The 18,803-nt window shown below is 36.8% G+C and overlaps 1 protein-coding gene across 3 annotated transcripts in view; it reads right to left on the bottom strand.

The window, feature by feature from the left end:
- Positions 1 to 18,803, bottom strand: part of LOC114479073 (nuclear receptor coactivator 2-like) — a 57,926-nt gene that overhangs the window by 14,802 nt on the left and 24,321 nt on the right. For all 3 annotated transcript variants that reach the window (XM_028472529.1, XM_028472526.1, XM_028472528.1), the window contains 9 exons: positions 17,472 to 17,582; positions 16,776 to 16,948; positions 12,879 to 12,982; positions 10,142 to 10,319; positions 9,120 to 9,308; positions 7,309 to 7,410; positions 6,885 to 7,025; positions 6,385 to 6,532; positions 2,980 to 4,159 (listed from right to left, as the gene is read on the bottom strand). In XM_028472529.1, coding sequence (XP_028328330.1) covers positions 2,980 to 4,159; positions 6,385 to 6,532; positions 6,885 to 7,025; positions 7,309 to 7,410; positions 9,120 to 9,308; positions 10,142 to 10,319; positions 12,879 to 12,982; positions 16,776 to 16,948; positions 17,472 to 17,563 — 2,307 coding nt within the window. In that variant the 5' untranslated portion in view covers positions 17,564 to 17,582. The remainder of the gene's footprint in view (positions 1 to 2,979; positions 4,160 to 6,384; positions 6,533 to 6,884; positions 7,026 to 7,308; positions 7,411 to 9,119; positions 9,309 to 10,141; positions 10,320 to 12,878; positions 12,983 to 16,775; positions 16,949 to 17,471; positions 17,583 to 18,803) is intronic.

Raw genomic sequence — 18,803 nt, 5'->3', positions numbered from 1 at the left:
CTGTTTTTGAGACTGTCAATCAAAGTGAATGGAAACAAGGCCGCGCGTCACAACAGCAAACAGGTAAATATGATTATGGCTCTTACCTGAGTCATAGACCTATATCAATGTGACCCGATGCGACCTTGTTTTGTTCTGCGATGCGCATACAGAAAAGTAGAGGAGTGGTTTCTGGTAGATTGGGAGAGGCAGTTGGAGGAAGTGAGGATGTTTAGGGCGGGACATCGAGACGTTTCTCAGAAACTCCGGATATCAGCTTTAAGTTACATTTTTTGTATTCAGCTGTTGCTTTATATGTAAATTGCTGACTTGTCGTTGGAATTTGTGAGGTGGCTTTATAAGACCCTGTGGTCTTCTTAACCGCTACCTGCACAGTTGTCTTCTAAAGGTTTGATGGATTTTTTTTAAATATTTTGTATGTGCAAACAAATAAATAAATTGATTAGTCTTGATTTTTCACCATCAAAGTCCAACATCTAAAACATACAGTAGTTGTTAGTCCATCATCTATGTTCCCTGCATAATTGAAATCATAAAAGTTCTACATTCAAAAGAGGATGGTCACTTTTGATAGCTTTGACAAAAACAAAAAACCTCCCTTCAAAACACAATGTCACATAATCTGCCCCTGCACACACGCACGCGTGCACGCACACGCGCACGCACGCACGCACACGCACACGCGCACACACACCACTGACAGGAATAGTTTCCTTTCACTGATGAATAGAAGAGGAGCTAAAAATAAACTACTGCCACTAATGAGGTCATGTGTGATGTACAGTGGGACATACAGTCACTTCTGTGTTTGTACCATGTGCAACAACACACAAAAAGCAGCACTTTTAAATAAATAAAACCATAGTATGATATTCTATAGTGGTTTATATTCCTTCCATCAACTTGTTTATTGTTAGAGAGGTTAGCAACAGCCAATAATTTGGTTAATTTAATAAAACAAAAAAAAAAAAAAAAAAAAACAAGTTTGGGAGGTTTGATAATTATTCTGGGAAATGAAGAGTAGAAACCAGGGTTGGGGTCAATTCATTTTTTAAATTACAATTAGGTCTTAAATTTTCCATAATCAATGACAACTCAATTATGATTACGGTGACCAGGATTTTTTGAAATTACAATTAATAATTATAATTTTTCCTCTATAAGTCAATTATAATTACATTCTCAATTACTAAATGTCAAATTAAATGAATCTTAATTACTGAGCCATTAATGAATAAACCCATAAAATGTAACCTTTCCTCTTGTGTTAGCTTTCTGTTAGTATCTCTTATGATAATGGGTCAGTTTGACCCATGTCTTAAATCAGCTGTAAAATACACAAAAAATATGATCTATCATCTCATTTGTTTCTTATCTCTTGGTTACCTCTTTAGGTTTCATAATCAATAAAAATATTGGTTTAATATTTTTGTATAATTCAATATCTGAACTCAATTACGATTACAACAGCAAGATATTTTTTTCAATTACGATTACAAATATAATTACGTTAAAATTGTAATTAAAGATACAAATGTATGAACTTGATATTTTCAAACTGAATACAAATACTCAACAAGGTGCTGATAACTCAATATTATAGTATCGTTGAAAGATTATAGACTTATAATAACTCATTCACTGCAAGCCATTTTCAGAACAGTTACCCTCCTCAATGCCAGCAATTTTAGAGCATTTTGGTTGATATTTAAAGACCCCAGAATGTTTTGTTCTATGACAATCTAAAATCTGAAACCAGATTATGACAGAAAAGACTCTACTTCCACTAGAATTTATTTTTTTTTGTTTCTAGCTTGGTTCGTTCTTCCGTAATCAGCAGTTAAATATAGGTAATTTCACACAAAATGCCAGCGTCTGAGCAAAAAGCTGAGAAAAATCCTGTCAGTGACTTTGAAATTATTATTATTTTTTTTGCTTTAGTGACACCTCTACATTAGTTTCCTTATATAAAACTAAAAAAACAACACAGACCGGGGTTTTGATGGCAACATTATTATTATTTTGAGTTTTTTCTTACTGTATTTTGGTCTTCCTCCAAGTGAAATGACATTCAGTGAATGAGTTTTTAAAATCAACTTCCTAATTTTCAAACATGATATACATATATATATATATATATTTTTTTTTGTTCCTGACAAACTGGGTAAAAGCATGTGGTCAATAACGTTATGTAGCCTTTGTTCCTGTACATATCATCCCATTCCTCCCTACACCCTCCCAAACATCCCCACATAAAGTGGCCAAGGCTTAAAGCTGGGGTACTCTAATTATTTTTTTAAATAAAAAAAAAAAAAAAAAAAAGATTCTTATTAGCCTCATATAGTATATCGAAAAAGTAATAATTTCTTAAAAAATTGTACGTCTGCGTGCGGTCTTTGCCTTATAATTAATTATTTTAGTTTATAAAACCCCAGAAGAAAAAAATATTGGCGTTCACCCCTCCAGCTCCAATCACAGGATTTAGAGAAAGGAGGAGTGAGGAGAGCCCATGAAGGAGCCTCCTCATTGGGTGCCACGATATATAGTGAAGCGCGTAAGCGGTGCTAACACGTACCCGTGACGATGACATTTATTTTTGGCAACAAAATACGAACTAGGAGATGCTTGGATGCAACTTTAGACTGTCAACCTATGCGTGTGCACGGTCGGCGCTCGTGCGCGACTTCGTGCACTTCCAGAGGAGAAGACTTGGAGGGATTATCAGAGTGGGGGGCAGGATTTACGGTTCAAATTCAGCCATGCCCCTCTGTCATGGTTCGAGATTCTGGTAGTGCAGCTTTAAGACCACGAAGAAGAAAGAAAGAGAGGAAGAAAAAAATAAAACAAAAAAACAGGAAAAAGTTTTTCCCAAAAAATAAAACCAATAAATAAATGACAAAAACATAAAATTAACTAATTTTTAAACATGTTAAACTATTATTCCTGTAAATCACAAAAAGCAGAAGCAATAACACTGACCTGGTCTGCCATATTAAAACCTGCTTCTGGTTTCTCTGTTTTAATGCTGGACAGCTTTAATCCATCTGCAGGTTCGATCTTTATGGCCTTCTCCAGGATGCCGTTATCATCCCTGTCTAGCAGATAGCGTAGCAAAGCGTTATCCTTCTTTTTGGGACTCTCTGGTTCCTGTTTGGTGCAGAGTTCACTCAGAGCGCTAATGCTGTCCCCTGATGCTGATTCTATAGGGTCTTTCCCAGTGGCCTCGGCCGTCAACTTTGCCAGCTCCACGGGTGAGGTGCTGTTTTGGAGCAACCGGTGTAGAATCTTGTGTTTCTCTTTCAATGAGGTGGAGTGGTTGTTGTGTCCACCCACACCACCCATGCCACTCAGCAGGTCTTTAGAGTTCTGATCGTCCCCTAGCTGCCCTGAAGGAGAGCAGGGATCAGAAGGTTCTAACTTGGTGGTGAGGAGCTGGAGCAGCTTAGTGTGGCCTTTTGTGTTTAAAAGTCGATTTGGGTTCTCCCCCATTTTACCAGTGGTTCCAAAACCGTCATGGTCCCCATCCATCCCCTCCCCTTCCTCGCCACCTTGATCCTGGGATGACAACAAATCCTGCTGCTCCTCAAAGGTTCCAAACAGGTCAGACTCTAAGCTGAGATTGCTCTTGGTGGTTTGACCTCCAGAGTTGGTGCTGTGGAGAGGGCTCTGCTGGGAAGTTGCTTTTCTCTCAGGTGAGTCTGGATGCTGTCCCTCTGAAAGTCCATGGGAGACCCTGTGGCCTTGGGTCAGGGCCTGCAGTGCACTGAGGGAGTTAAACCCTTGACGGTTCTCTGTGCTGCTGCATACGGACGCTGGTGAGGGAAGACTGGCTGTGGGGGAGAAAGAACCGGAGAGGGGATGGAGAGCATGAGGACTACCACAGCTGCTGGCACTCGGGCTCTGCCGATGACACGGGGACAAAATAACTCCCGATGTGACACTGGGACTTCCCTGGGCCAAAGGGCTGCCCAACGTCAGTGAATGGCAGTTATTCTGAGGTGTGGTCGAACGTGCTGATGAAACACTAAGGCCACGCGTCGGGGTGCTGGAGACAGAGTGGTGGCTGTTGCTGGTGACACTGGCATCGGGGGAAAAGGGGTATCCACTCACACTGGTTGGGGTCAAAGGCTTTGTTTCAGCTGTGGAGCCACAACTTTCCCTAGAGAAAAAAGAAAACAGAAGTACTGTTTAAAAAGTTTGATGTATTCAAAAAGCTTTATTGAGACACAAAGTGCAATATCAAGTTAGTGTAATAAAGTTGTGTAGCTGTATTTCTATTGGTTTGTACCCAGAATTGCAGATACTTTGATAGTTTGAATCTAGGCCAATTCTTTCTGTTTAAGTTTTGAAGCTTATCTTAAAAACAAATGTTTGTGATTGTCGGTTATCTGTGATGAACTAGTGACCGACTCAGGGTATATATTTACCCAGTCCCTCTAGGCTGGTGTATGCTCCAGCACTATATATATTTCTGAAAGACCAGCCCATGGGAGAAAAACTGAGCCCTGACCAGACCAGCCTACTACATTATCAGAGGACACCACGTAGAAGTCCATAAATCTCTCATGCAAACTAAAAAGCTGAGTCATATTCCTTAATAGCAGTTATTTAGTAAGTAATGCTCAACATGTGGCTCTTTATGTCTTCATTTTAAATATTAATCCCACAGAAAACCTTAAAAGGGAAATTTTTACCAATTTATCTTGGCCATTTTTCCAACTTCCTTTGTCCCTTTTTTGTCCCTTTTCACCATTCTTTTTTTTTTTTTTTCTTCAGATTTTAGGTACATTTTGCCAATAAGTATCCCTTTTTTTTGTCAATTTTTACAAATGGTTTATGACACTTTTATCCAATTTTTACCCTTTCTTTAACCATATTTTGACACTTTTCATGAAAGAGCCTAACAAATAAGCTACCTTTTGCCCAATAAATACTGCTTGTTTCCTTTTCTCCCCCCATTTTGCCTCTTTAACTTCAACATTTTTGCCCTATTTTACTATTGTTTACCACCGTATCGGCCCACTTCGGGTCAACGGCCCACTGGGACGATGCTCGAGTATGCCAAAGGACCAGTCCACCCCTGGGCTGAACTACCTCACTGATCACACAATGTTTTTTTGGGGGGGTTTCCCAGAGGAATTTTGATATCCGTAGCTTCAGAAAGTTACTTGTACTTTTTAAAACTCAATAAGCATTAAAACATTTTGAAGTATTCTTAATCAAGTATAATGCAAATTTTGTAAATAATGTACATTTTATGACGAGGAAGGAGTAAAAAAGCAGAACGCTGCTTCCTAAAGCTATAACATTTGCTTTTGTAGAACTACAACAAACACAAATACAGCATAAAGCTCTCCTTGTGCTGAATGCTGGAATAATAATTTCAATCTGAAATTGAATTTGAATCTGTGTTTTTTTTGTTTTGTTTTTTTTTTAAAGGACAGTTCTCACCCTTGATCCAAAAACTCTCTGAGTAACAGTCCTGGCATTGTTTTTTGACGGCTGTCCAAGCCTTGGCTCTGAACGCTCATTTTAATGGTTTGATGCTGGCTGCGTTGCAGTCATTCCCAGTGCTGAGAGGGAGATAGATAATGGACTAGCTGGTGGCGCTGGTGTCAGCTCGGGTCCATACGTTTTTGAACAATAAGCTCTTTTGTCCTGAATTTGTATTTCCTCACATCATCGAAGTCCAAATCAAGAGAAAAACAGGCGACATCATTAAATAAACATGTAAAAGTATATTATTCTAGAATTGGCATGATTGTGTGAATTTGTGAATAAGTTAAGTTAGTTTGAGTAAAAATAGTGATTTGAAAGAGATACAGAAAGTTTGAGGAGACATTAAGTGGGACAAACTAGTCCTTTCTGAAGAATGCTGACAATATTCTTTTTATTATTATTATTATTATTATTATTATTATTTCATTTTTTGCCTTTTTTGCTCTGCTTTGTAACTTGGTTTACTGATCCCGAGTCCAAATTCATTCTCTTATGTTGCAGGTTATTATGTTGAATTCTTGATTCCGTGGTAAGAGTCAATGGCTGCTCTTCAAAACAAGATTGATTGATTGATGATCAACTGGCTCATCCTCCTGTCTCCTTTAAATAGACACAGTAATCTATAAAACCAGTGCCAAGCTTTTCCATTCCTAAACTAGAAGCCTACTATAAAGGCCATGCATACTTTTTACAAATATTCTTAGTATGGGACTAAAAGAAGAACATTATTATTCCACATGACTTTAAAATTTGGAAAAACAAGCAAAATACATAAATGTTATATTCATGGAGTCCAAAATACCTTTTAAAGTTAACAAAATCAAGAACTATAAGTTAATAGTCATTACAAGAAACAGGAAAGAAGGAGAAAAGTACATTTGGTACCTCTGCAGGATGTGCAGGGACATGTAGAGCTGTGGTTCATTGGTAGATGGAGATCTGGCCAGTTTGCTCTTTGTGTGTGCAGACACGATAGTGCCGTCGGCCAGGGAGAATCGGTACAGAGGGCTGAGCGCGTGGCCGTTTCGCAACACTGGAAGCAGATCAATAGAAAATATCCTCATTATAGCAAAAGAAAAAGAGCCTTCGGGCAGAAAAAAGGCAGATTGTTCCTGCTGTACACAAAATCTGTCACTGAGAACATGTTAACATTTAAGAGCTGAAGAGATACATAAATAATGCATGTTGTCGTTTGATAGGTTTATACTGAAATGTGTGTGAGCCGCAAAATTAAACACTTTTAAAAACGTTAGTCCTTTAGCTCGAACACGTTGCACATTGAAGTTAAATGTTGCACATTTTCAAAGTAAAGGTTTTTGACAGCTGATAATCTCTTATTTCTACTTTGACCATTTTAAACTCATATAGAAAATGAAGTACCGTACCTTCCTGCTGGTGTTTCTTTGCAAAGGACATTTCTCCATCACTCTGCAAGTGGAATCTCTGGATGCAACGTCTTACCAAGTCTTCCCAGCCTGGTTTCATGGCTGCCCGCAGCAGACTCGTGTCCAAAGATGTAATCTTACCTGAACAGGGATAAAATGTTTTAATATCCCGGGTTACTTTTAGTCATCTGTGATGCTTAATAGTAATTGTCCATTTACAAGAAAACCAGACACTTTACCAAGAAGCTCTTATTGTAACGAGCTACAACTTTGCATTTCTTTGTAAAAAAAAAAAAAAAACCTGTGCAGCTTCCATTTGTCTGTTACAGCTGTCACTGATTGTGTCTCTTTTTTCAAACAATACAACTTGTCCACACGAAGCCTTTGGCTTCGTAGACGACTCAACGTAAAGACGTAGATTTACCCTGAAGGTCCTGCCGTGTGGTAAAGCTCTCGTACGTGGGCATCATAGTGCGCTCTTTGACAGGGACTCTTCTGGCCACACATATAAGACAAGACTGAAAATCTGTGTTTAAAGAAAAGCAGTAATATAAAGTCAGTATATACATTCAAGAATTTGTATGAAAGACAACAGGACTATTTTTAGAGCTTCAAAGTGAGTCTTGACCTTTTATCTGTTTTAGCTCCCTTTCATTAGCCCTAAGACTTTAATGACAACCTGATCATCTAGTTATACAGGTTATTAACTATACCAAGATTTAGCAAAGACATATTTAAATCCAGTCAGATTTCTACTTGCTTTTTTGTTTTTTTGTTTTGTTTGTCAATAAATTTGTACGTTTTTGCATGAAAATGAGCACCTTTAAGAAATAGGAAACACCATGAACATGTCTTTAATCTGTAGGTTTTGCAACAATTTAAGGATATGAGATGTAAACAAATGCTTAATTCTGTTGTTATTGCAAAATTCAAATTTCAAAAAATATGATGGAGTTTTTCCAGATGTGAAGGGAAATAATAAATATCAGCACATTAATGCTGATATTGTTTATTCTGATTCATATTTTTGAACAGGAACTCAAAATAAAAAAAATTGTATCACTTAAGACTTAGATGTGCATTTTTCTTGGTGGATAAATCAAATCAAACTATTTATATAGCACATTTCATGCACGAGGCAATGATTCGATCTTGTTGGGTTTTCTCTTTATTATTATGAATTTTATATCTTAATAAGCACATTGAGATGACTTTGTTGTAAATTGCACTATACAAATAAAGTTGAATTGAATTGAATTTGCAAATTAAAAATTCAGAATAATAGCTCAACAAGTACGTAAAAATTAGATCACAGAACATGCAAACAAAAAAAACACACATTGAAAGCAGGCATCAACATCTAACCATAAAGTGATCCACAAAGTAGAGATATATGGTTCAGAATGGGAGTCAGATTGATGAGCAAAGGATAGACTTGCATTAAATGACAAATGTATAGATTAATAACAGGTTAATTATCATTTTGGAACTACATGGACAAATACTGTAACCTGTAACTTTCCTACTACCTCTAACTTATAAAATACACCCCGTAGAGTTGAGCCTCGTTTTTTCCGCCCACAACAATATTTTACAACCCAGCTGTTTACGACATTGGAAAAGCTTCTCAGATTTAATTCAATCTCAGCTCATTCAGCAATCCTCAAATCAATAACACCCACACCGAACCATTGGGTCTGTAATAAAATAGGACCACTGTGGCTCGAGCCTCATTATTCAAATGGTTTCAAAACATTCAACGCTCAACAATTAAAAAGGCGTTCTTTCATGTCTTCTCTTTGTCAGAGAAGTAAGACCAGTGCAATAGCTTTTGTCAGACATATTAAAAATGAGTGGACCAGACAGATTATTTTTCCCCTGTGTGCATGTCTGTATGATTGAATTAGATGGGAAGATGACAAAGTGCCACCTACTAATTAGGCTTTCCTAGTGGTTGGGGGGGAGGGGGGGTAATGATGGAAAGGGGACAGGACACTAGAGAATGGGAGGGTGGGATTTGAAAAGAGTGATGGGCAAGTGACAGAGAACCAAGACATACTGTAGCTTATGAGCTGGAGGAAGAAAAACAGGGGACATTGTAAAAAGACTTTGTGAAAACACCCCGAAAAAACACTGACATTGACATCTGCAAATTATTTACAACAAAAATGACACATAATGTATTTTGAAGATAAAAAAACAAAGGTTTGTTGGCATAAGTGTGAGAAAATATACCTTCGCCTTCTTCCTTTATAGATTTTGGTTCAGAGACTGCAAAACACTGCATGGTCTCGTACTTCTGCTGAGCTGTGTCCTGCTGATCAGTCGTCGGCCGTCCTTCACCATCCGTGTGGGGGTTGACCAACATTCGGCAGTTGAAAGTGTGGCTGTTTCTACTGGATGCATCATTGCTGCGATGGTTGACTGTAGAGTGAGTGAGTGAGCCCCAAAAATAGAAAAGGAAACATAAGGGGATTTCATCATCCATTCTACCATCTCAGAGGAAATATTCAACCTGAAATCATGCACCAGAGGTGTAAAGAGTACTGATATATCCTACTCAAGTAGAGGTACTTTTACATGATTGAAAGTACAAGTACCTCATACATAAAATACTCAAGTACAAGTAAAAATTAGCTCAATTAAGTAGTACTCAAAGTAAAAGTTACTAGTTACTTTCACCCTCCCACGTTTATTATTGGTAATAAATAATGCCACGGTTCCCTTACACAGTAAACATCTCATCTATAAACAATTGCACAATTGGAACTTAATTCATTTTACACAAAGGCATCTGTAAAAAATAAAAGGTTTGTCAAAATGAACAATTGCTTTTTAAATAAAATAACACCAACAGATTAAATTCAAAATAAAAAATATTTTTAGGCTCTAAGTTTACAGTAGCTACTATGAAAATAACCTTCATTCAATGCTGTTGGCACGGTGCATTACATTTAATCTGATTGATCTAACTAAAAATAATACTTTACTCAGTAACTGTTGAGTGTAGAAATGTAATGAATTATTTTACTTCTTTTAAAAAGTACTTAAGTACAACTAAAATGACTGATTTAGAAATATACAAGTACTCATAAAAGTAACTCAATTACAGTAACGTGAGTTACATTGACATTTTAACCATATTCTAAAAGTCTGCATTTATCCTGAATACATTCCTCAAAATCACAATAGGATTTGTTCACCAAATCTGCAGCTGAAAAAACCCCCCAAAAAAACAAAAAGGTTCCTTTTCTTACCCAGACTCTTAGGTAGGAGGTTCTTAATAAACTCAGCGTGATCTCCAACATGTAGCACACTATAGACGCTGGTGTTCATCAGCTCATCCTGCTGATAGTGCAAATACTGAGTGACGTTCTCCGACACGAACACTATGTTGCCCTCCATGTTGACCACAAAGAAGAAGCTGTCCAATGCCTGACAGGTGCGTTCGGGTTAGATGAGCAGCAATGTGAGGAAAAACAAAAAGGAAAAAACACATGAATAAATAATCATGTTTTTTTTTCTCTATCAGCTTTGAAGGATTTAAAAGTTTGTTAGAGCCCAATATATAACAACCCGAAAAGTAACAAGACCCGAACTGTTATTAAACAGGGTTCCCACACTTTTTTCACAATGATTTTTCAAAACTTTTCCAAAGTATTTCACCAAATTTCCATGACTTATGTCTGAAGCGCTAAGATCTTTTTGAGTGTATGCAAAGTGAAGTTACGTGAATTTGTGAGATCTCCTGATTCCTGCTCAATTATGGAGCACTTTTACTTAGGGATAATGCAGGCAATACACACCTTTATCTTTGGGGTTTAACATATTTTAAACATGAAAATAAAATAGGCTACATTTCAAAAACTTTTCCAAAACACTTAAAATATTCCATGACTTTTCAAGACTGGAAAATCGGTTTTTCAAATTCCATAACTTTTCCATGAAATTCATGACTGTGGGGATCCTGTATTAAAAAAAATGTAATAAAACCCAAAATGTTACAACTGGTCAATAATGTAGCATGCTGAGCCCAAAAAGAAAAAACTTTATTACAATATGGGTCAGGCAAAACATTTTTCCCCTAATAGTGTAATAATTTTGTGTGTGTGTGTGTGTGTGTGTGTGTGTGTGTGTGTGTGTGTGTGTGTGTGTGTGTGTGTGTGTGTGTTTTAAGCTCATCATCTTGTTACATTATTGACCAGTTTGGGTTTTATTACATTTTTTTAATTACATATCGGGCTCAGCACTTTTGTTACAATATTGACCAATAAATACATTTCAGGTTTTGTTTTAAGAACAATTTGGGTCTTGTTACATTTCGGGTCGTTGTTACATATCTGGCTCTAACAAGGCATTTAGCAATATAATGTACTGTATAATAAAGTAAGACAGGCAACGTTCAATTATGTGCGATAGGTAATGTAAACATAAAATAAAGTGATGATAAATAAAGTAATGGGAGTAACTTTAAAGTAAAATAATATAATGTAACATGAAATCATAATGCAACAAAATACAGTGTGTTCAAATAACATTGACTATTTTCTTTTGACAATAATCACAGTGTCTTACACGTGTGAGTCCGAGCAGACATCTCTGCTAGCAGCCAGTGTTGCTGCTGGTAATTACTATTTATATCCTGAATGTGTGCGTGCTTGTGTGCACGCATGCGCGTGTGATAACGCCTTCCCTTCTTTTCTAATCTGGCTTTTCACTAAGATGTTTATACGTCGTTAGGTCTCGTGTTTTACGTCATCACACACCCATGCACTTCTGGGTAAGCATGACAGAGGGACTCTTACCTCAGAGTCTGTTTGGATTGTAACTAGCAGAAGAGAAACTAATAGAAAATTAAGGAAAAACCTGCACATTTGCAGCTGGTTTTTGTATTACTTACACAAGATAAGAAACTCATCAACAGAATTTTTACTGTTTTCTTCGACCCACTTCCTCTACCTTGTGCTTTTTAGGCTGAGCTCGTCTTCTTCTTGTGTACACTAGTTAAAATCGCTATTACTCTGTTATTCTTGAACGGATCGGGCTGGGTATAATCTATGGATGTGTACGCATCAACACTCGATTTGGGGCCCCAAAATAAAAGAAAGTCGATTTCTCATTTATTTGGGAGTCAAATATTACGACGGTTGGTGGTACCGAATCATTGGCACATTGTCACGGGGGCACCATGAGGGCCCCATTTTTCAAATGACTACTCCTCTGTTAGTTCTCGTTAGATTGGAATGCAGTTTGAAATGAATTAATATGATTAGACACTTAGAGACCTTTTTTGAAATGGGGTAGGGGCCCAGGGGCCCACCCCCCATTTCCGGTCATTTCCAAATTTATGGAAACATAGTCGTGTGATATATTGTTTCAAAGGCAATTCAACATAGATTACGATTATGCCTCGCACTATTAGATTAGGGGCCCAGGGGCCCACCCCCCCTTTTTTTTGGCAATTTCCATTAAAGTTTTCTCATTTATTTTTGAGTCAAATATTGCGACAGTTGGTGGTACCGAATCATTGACGCATACCAATATATGAATGGGGCCCATGACTCAGTCTATATGTGCCACGGAGGTGCCATTATTCAAATGACTACTCCTCTGTTAATGCTGGTTGAATCGGGCTGTATTTTGACATGGACATTCTATGAGCGGATCTCAAGAGCCTCTCAGAGACCTTTTTGAAGGGGGGGGACGTCGGCCCCCTTTTCTAGTAATTTCTAAATTTATCGGAACATAGTCGTGTGATATATCGTTTCAAAGGCAATTCAACGTAGATTACAATTTTACGTCGCACAATTTGATTTGTTTTACTCGGTGGAACCGAGTCATTTCACTGAATTCTCGGGAAAGTGGTACGTGCTATTTGGCGCAGAGACGTTCCGCGGGCCCGGCCGTATTTCATCAGAGCTTGTTCTATATGTGCTTTAGTGGAATCTCACCCAAAAGAGTGACTAATATTGTTTCAGCTTTAAATGAATGTACCTCCAGCATCATTGGCCCGAGAGCATCTTTATCAATGACATCTTGCCCTGTGGATGAGACGTCTGCTTGCTGCACCTCCTCAGCATCAGCCACTGGAGCCTTTTCTAAAAAACAGACAACAAATGGATGTAAAAATTGTGTTTAATGAATTTGTTTCACTGTCTTACATTTTAACTCTTAAAGCTATATAATAATTGGAGAAATGGACGTTATACAAGAACGAGAGCAGCGACAATGTGAACTGAGAGGAGACATGTTGAAAAAGACACTTGTGACCCCGTGTGATTTGAAATCCTTTAGTCCTTTAATTTTATTTTTACTGGTTTTTTTAATTGATTTATTTTGTTTCTCCTAATTTTATAATTGTTCAAAAACAATTAAAAAGAAAGTCACAAAAAAACAAAAACTATATCGTAGTTAAAACCTTTTTTTTAAATATTGAAAAAGCATTGTATTCATCCATTTTATTTTGAACAAATTGAAATTCCCATAACTTGAAGCAAAATAAATACTAAACAGTATACTTAAACAAATGACTCATTAATGCCTTAAAATGGCATTATACAACATTAAAGTCAACACAAGGGAATGTATTTCAATTACGTGCCACATGCATATTTACCATAGTGTGTTTTTTTTGTGGGAAAAATAAATGAAAAATTAAATTTCAATTCTTAAAACTAAATTAAATTAAAACATTTAAATTAAATTTAACAAGTATTTAAAAAGCATTGTATTCATCCATTTTATTTTGAAATTCCCATTATTAGGAGAAAATAAATACTTCACAGTGTACTTAAAAGAATGAATACATGGATTATTGATGCCTTTAAATGGCATTATACAACATTAATTTCAACACAAGAGATTGTATTTCAATTACGCAGCACATGCATGTTTACCACAATGTTTGTTTTTCTGGGGAAAAAAAATAAAAAATTAAAGACTGGAGCCTTTTCTAAAACAGACAATAAATTAGTGTAAAATTGTGTTTAATGAGTTTGGATTCATTGTTGTACATTTTAACTATATAAGAATTAAAACTTGTGTTAAAAAAAAATATTTAAAACACAGTACACTTAAATGAATGAATGCATGACTCATCGATGCCTTACAACATTAATGTCAACACAAGAGATTGTATATCAATTATGTGCCACATGCATGTTTACCACAGTGCCTTTGTTTTTGTGGGTACAATAAATAAATAATTAAAGAATGGAACTTTTCCTGCAGCTCGCCCTTTTTTGTGGGTATTTTCCTTCCTCAGAAACCACCAACAGTGTTGTTTTTGCGACGACAAAGCCTTTTGGCAAACACACACCCACTCTAAGACTTTGTGTTTTTTATGTACACAAGTACTTTTCAAAGTTGGCATTCCATAGCTTTTCACTGACCACTATGTGACCACTTCATACTTGCATATAAACCTTAAACCATACTCTGACTGCAGCACATGAATGTGTGTGTGTTGGCATGAAGTGTTCCGGTGAGTATATTGTTTTATACTGTAATATATAAGAAGCTGAGTTCCACTGTCCTCCCTGGCAGTACCACTAGACTGTTAAGCCTTCCATGGCCCCATTAGAGCACATAGCTTGCATTCCTCTTGTAGGACCAGAGCCGCAGAGAGTCATCAGCCTTTAAACCCTGTCACTATAGGGCCCCAAGTGGCTCACACAGGCCAGGTTGGCAGGGTTTAAGGTTTGAAGGTTTTTTTGCTTCTTCTTGCTTCTTCAAATCAATAAATATGAAACACCACAATTCCCCTCAGTTTAAAATATGATTTTAGCTGCTTCTTTAACCCCTAATATCTATCATTTTAACAGGAAACACCTTGAGCATGCATTCGGTGCATATAAACTGCTTGTTACTTGCAACAGCTTTGTCATGTGCGGCCTGTTGAGCTGATGGATGCAATGCTTTATATTACCTAAAGCTTAGTTCCCAGTTTACTTTTACACAGAGCCATGGCTTTAAAGTCTTGTTAGAAATTAGGGAATAAGTGTGAGGAGTTTGAGTATTTATTGTTATTTCAAAGCTACAGTAAAAAAACAAAACAAAAAAAAAGAAAAGATTTAATTTAATGTGATTTACTGTACACATTATGTCAGTTAAAGACTTAAAAAATGTGCACACCTCGTCACTTTGTCTAACATAAAGCTTCATATGTGTACTTGTTAAGTGACAAAGCATTTCCTTTTTTTAAGTCAGGGTGCTTTTTCTGCTGATTCATTACTTATTAATGTTTAAATAAAATGTCCAAACTTAGGGTCACATCTGTGTCGTTCATTAATAAACACTCTTCAACAATAGTGGGCCTCTGGACCTGATGAAGCAGCTGTGTAATGTGTACTTTGTGCTTCTATCTGTGTGAGTATGAATGCTTATTCAGCTGTTGTTTTCAGACACAAACAGTGTTATGAGACGTGGACACCAACTGGCTGGCCGCACCATATGAACCAAGCCACTAAACGGGGTGGCTGAGAGGAAATAAGTGATGAGGGGAGATCTATCGTCAACTTCTTCAGAAATGTAACTCTTGTGATGGTAAGTGCCAATGACATGAATGCAAATAAAAACCTTTAGATAGGGGAGAGGTTTACAACCCATCGGCCATATATTTTTTTTTTAATTGCACACGCACCGAGCCAAGCGTGTTCATTAAAATATGAACAAAAAAAAGCTTTGTTCATTTCCTGAGTCACGGTGAGAAGTTGCTCTACACCAGTTGTTCCCAAACTTTAATATAGAGCATAATGATGGAATGAATGAGTGATAACACACATGTTAAAGAATCAGACTTTGTAAAAAAGTGGAATAAAACAGTATTTAGTGGCTCCTGAATAGATTTATAGTTTTTATCATCTCCCCCCTAGTGTGGGACCAAGACTGACCCTTGTATTTTCAGTTCATGTTCTAATCAAGATAATTTACATCATCATTATTATAATTGTAATTTTTATCTAAAAATGAACATTATAAAACCCCATTTTTATTTGTTAATTTTCCAATTTCTCTCTCTTATTTTTTTGTTGTAGAAGCACTTTCTGTATTAGCATTTGGAATTTTGAGTTTAAGAAAAATGTGAGTGGCAGAGTGTCTTACTTTATGTTGTTATTTTCATGTGAATGAAGAATTAAAAGATGTACTTTTTTCAGTAAGCTAGGCCTATGTGTTTTCAACATAAATCTTCAATTCTGTTAATTCAGAAAGGACACCATGACAGGCTGCCGGCTCCCACTGCCTTTTTATTTTTTAATGAATGCTACCTCTGACTCTGAATGCATTATTTTGTATCAAACTGGAAAAATTAATCGTTAGATAAATCGAAAAAATAAACGCTAGATGAATCGTTTATCCCAGCTCTTGCTCTTGTATGTGTGTGTGTGTATATATATATATATATATATATATATAGGTTGGGGTGGGCAATTTATCAAGATTTAAGATATATTGAGTTTATAATTTTGGCAATATATAAATTACAATATTACCTATATAGATATATATTTTTTCATATCTCATTTTGTATTAAAATACTCGTTTTATGTGTCACTGCTTTCGCTGCTACTCAGAACAGCATGAAAAACCTAGACCTTCCCCAAAGCAAGCCACACTACAGAACTCACTCACACGTGCTATCCCTTATATGGAAAAAAAAAAGCCAATAGTGACACATGTTGAGCTGCTGTTTGTTAATAAATTAGCCTGTGTGGCATTTTGCATCAGCACATTTAACCAGAACATTTTTTCTAGTCTGACTTTATTTGAAATAAAAATATCGAGATTTATATCGTATATATTGCCATTTTGAGAAAAAATATCAAGACATGAGTCTTAGTCCATATCGCCCAGCACTAATATCGATTAAGTGAAAGAATTATAGATCTTCACCTTGCTCTTTGATCTGTCTGATTTGCTTCACCGTCTCCTTGAGGATGGCACATTTGTCTGGTTTGACATTGAGGTCATCAATGTCGTTAATGTTGGCGAAGATCAGCTCTGCCAGCTCCTCGATGTACTTGTTTTCCTGCTCCCGGTTTCTTCTCTCTGTGCTTCTTTTGGGACTGGAGGACAAGAGTGAATTAAAAGTCCCTAAGAATTCATCTCAGTCCCATCCTCTGCCTTAAAGGTCATTAAAGAGTTCTCCTTTGGATACAAAAAGCTGCCCTCATCATATTCTAAATGTCAGTCTTTGTCATTTAACCCTTGTAGAACAGTTCATTCATACAACTTCACACATTTAGCTCCAAAGTGACTGATTCTTAACTTTACAGCAAAACAAACATATCTGTGAGCAGGTACACTCGTTACGTTGAGTTTTGTTTGCGCTGCGAGGGTGTTTGGAGTGAGAGTATTTGTACAACCAGGCCTAAAAATAATGATCACACTGGGAAAAGCATTTGGACACCCCTACAAAAACAAGAAAGCAGGGGCTCCCCTCATCAGATTTATTAAATAACGTTACCAGCTTTCAGGTCCCCAAAAACTATGTGTTTTGTGGAGTTAGCTGCGTCTAAAGCAAGTATGTTCAAATGAAATGTGAAAGTGTGCAGCGTGAGGCTTTGTAGGGTGGATGGAGATACCAACCTTGGCCCGAGCAGGTCTGACTGGCAGTCCTTCCTCTTTGTAGACTCCGCCCCTCGAGGGGGGTCTTGGGTGTCCCCAACCCCACTACTCATCTTTAGCAAATATCAGCACCTAGACAAGGCAAAGACAAGAAGAAGACTGTTTGGTTTTAGCTGTCTGAAACAAATACATATATAGGTTTTTTTATTTGTCATTTCACACATTACATAGTGTGTATGATGATTACTCTTGACGATCCTAAATGGAACAGTTCAGGCCTGTGGGTAGGGGTGGAAAAGCAATTTTAAAAGTGAGGGTGTCCCAATTTAGTTTATTATATTAATTTACTAAAACCATGATATTATTAACCATTAATTAGTCAGTGATACTCAACTTCTGGCTTTTTATGTCTTAATTTTAATTATCATTCCCCCAGAAAATCTTAAAGGGGAAAACTTTTTCATCCTTTTTACCTTTTTCTTTGGCTGTATTGCAATTTCCTTTGTCCCATTTTTGGTCTCTTATTCCAAAAAAATGTGACATATTCAGATTATAGCTTCCTTTTGCCAATAAGCATCCCTTTTTCATCATTTTTGTACGTTCTTATTGACACTTTTATCCAATTTTTGTCAATTCTTAGACCATTTTTTTGCCATTTTTCATCCAAATAAGCTACCTTTTGCCCAATGAATAACATTTGTTTCCTTTTCCCCTACATTTTGCCTCTTTTCGTTCAACATTTTTGCCCTTTTTCACTATTGTTTGCCAGATTTTGCTAATTTAAACTACCTTTTGCCATTACATACCACCTGTTTCCTCTCTTTGCCACTCTTGACTGCTTTTGGCCCATTTTAGTCACTTTTTACTCTTTTCTTGCCACATTTTTGTCACCTTTGGACCTTTTTTCGTCACCTGTTACTCATTTTTTGTCACTTTACCTACACTTTAATCATCGCTCTTAACTCTTTGTTTACTTTCTCGTAACAGTGGCTTTGTCAAATGCCTTGCTGTGATTGGCTTGATCACCCAGTTAATCAATCTAACTGAACTAATACACTTTCAACAATGAATTCCTCTTTAAAAAGTGAGTAGGATTAATTATTGATTTTAAGAAAGTGCGGGTGTCGCATTCCCCCCCATGGGCGAGACGTGCCTGCCTGTGGGCTCCATATATAACTTGCCTTTCTATAGCTAATACATACAAATTTAAGCACACAAACTGGTAATATTTTAGACATGCAAATATATTCTACAAAACACAACTAAAGTCTACACTCGTATGGAAAACCTTTTCATCCAGATGTAGCAGTAGAGGTGCAACTGGGAATTATGTAAATGAAAACCACCGCAAAG

Source organism: Gouania willdenowi, chromosome 17, assembly GCF_900634775.1.
Source record: "Gouania willdenowi chromosome 17, fGouWil2.1, whole genome shotgun sequence".
In the NCBI taxonomy this organism is placed as follows: domain Eukaryota; kingdom Metazoa; phylum Chordata; class Actinopteri; order Blenniiformes; family Gobiesocidae; genus Gouania; species Gouania willdenowi.
The sequence above is the reverse complement of the archived record's forward strand: the minus strand, read 5'-3'. Positions and strand labels throughout refer to the sequence as shown.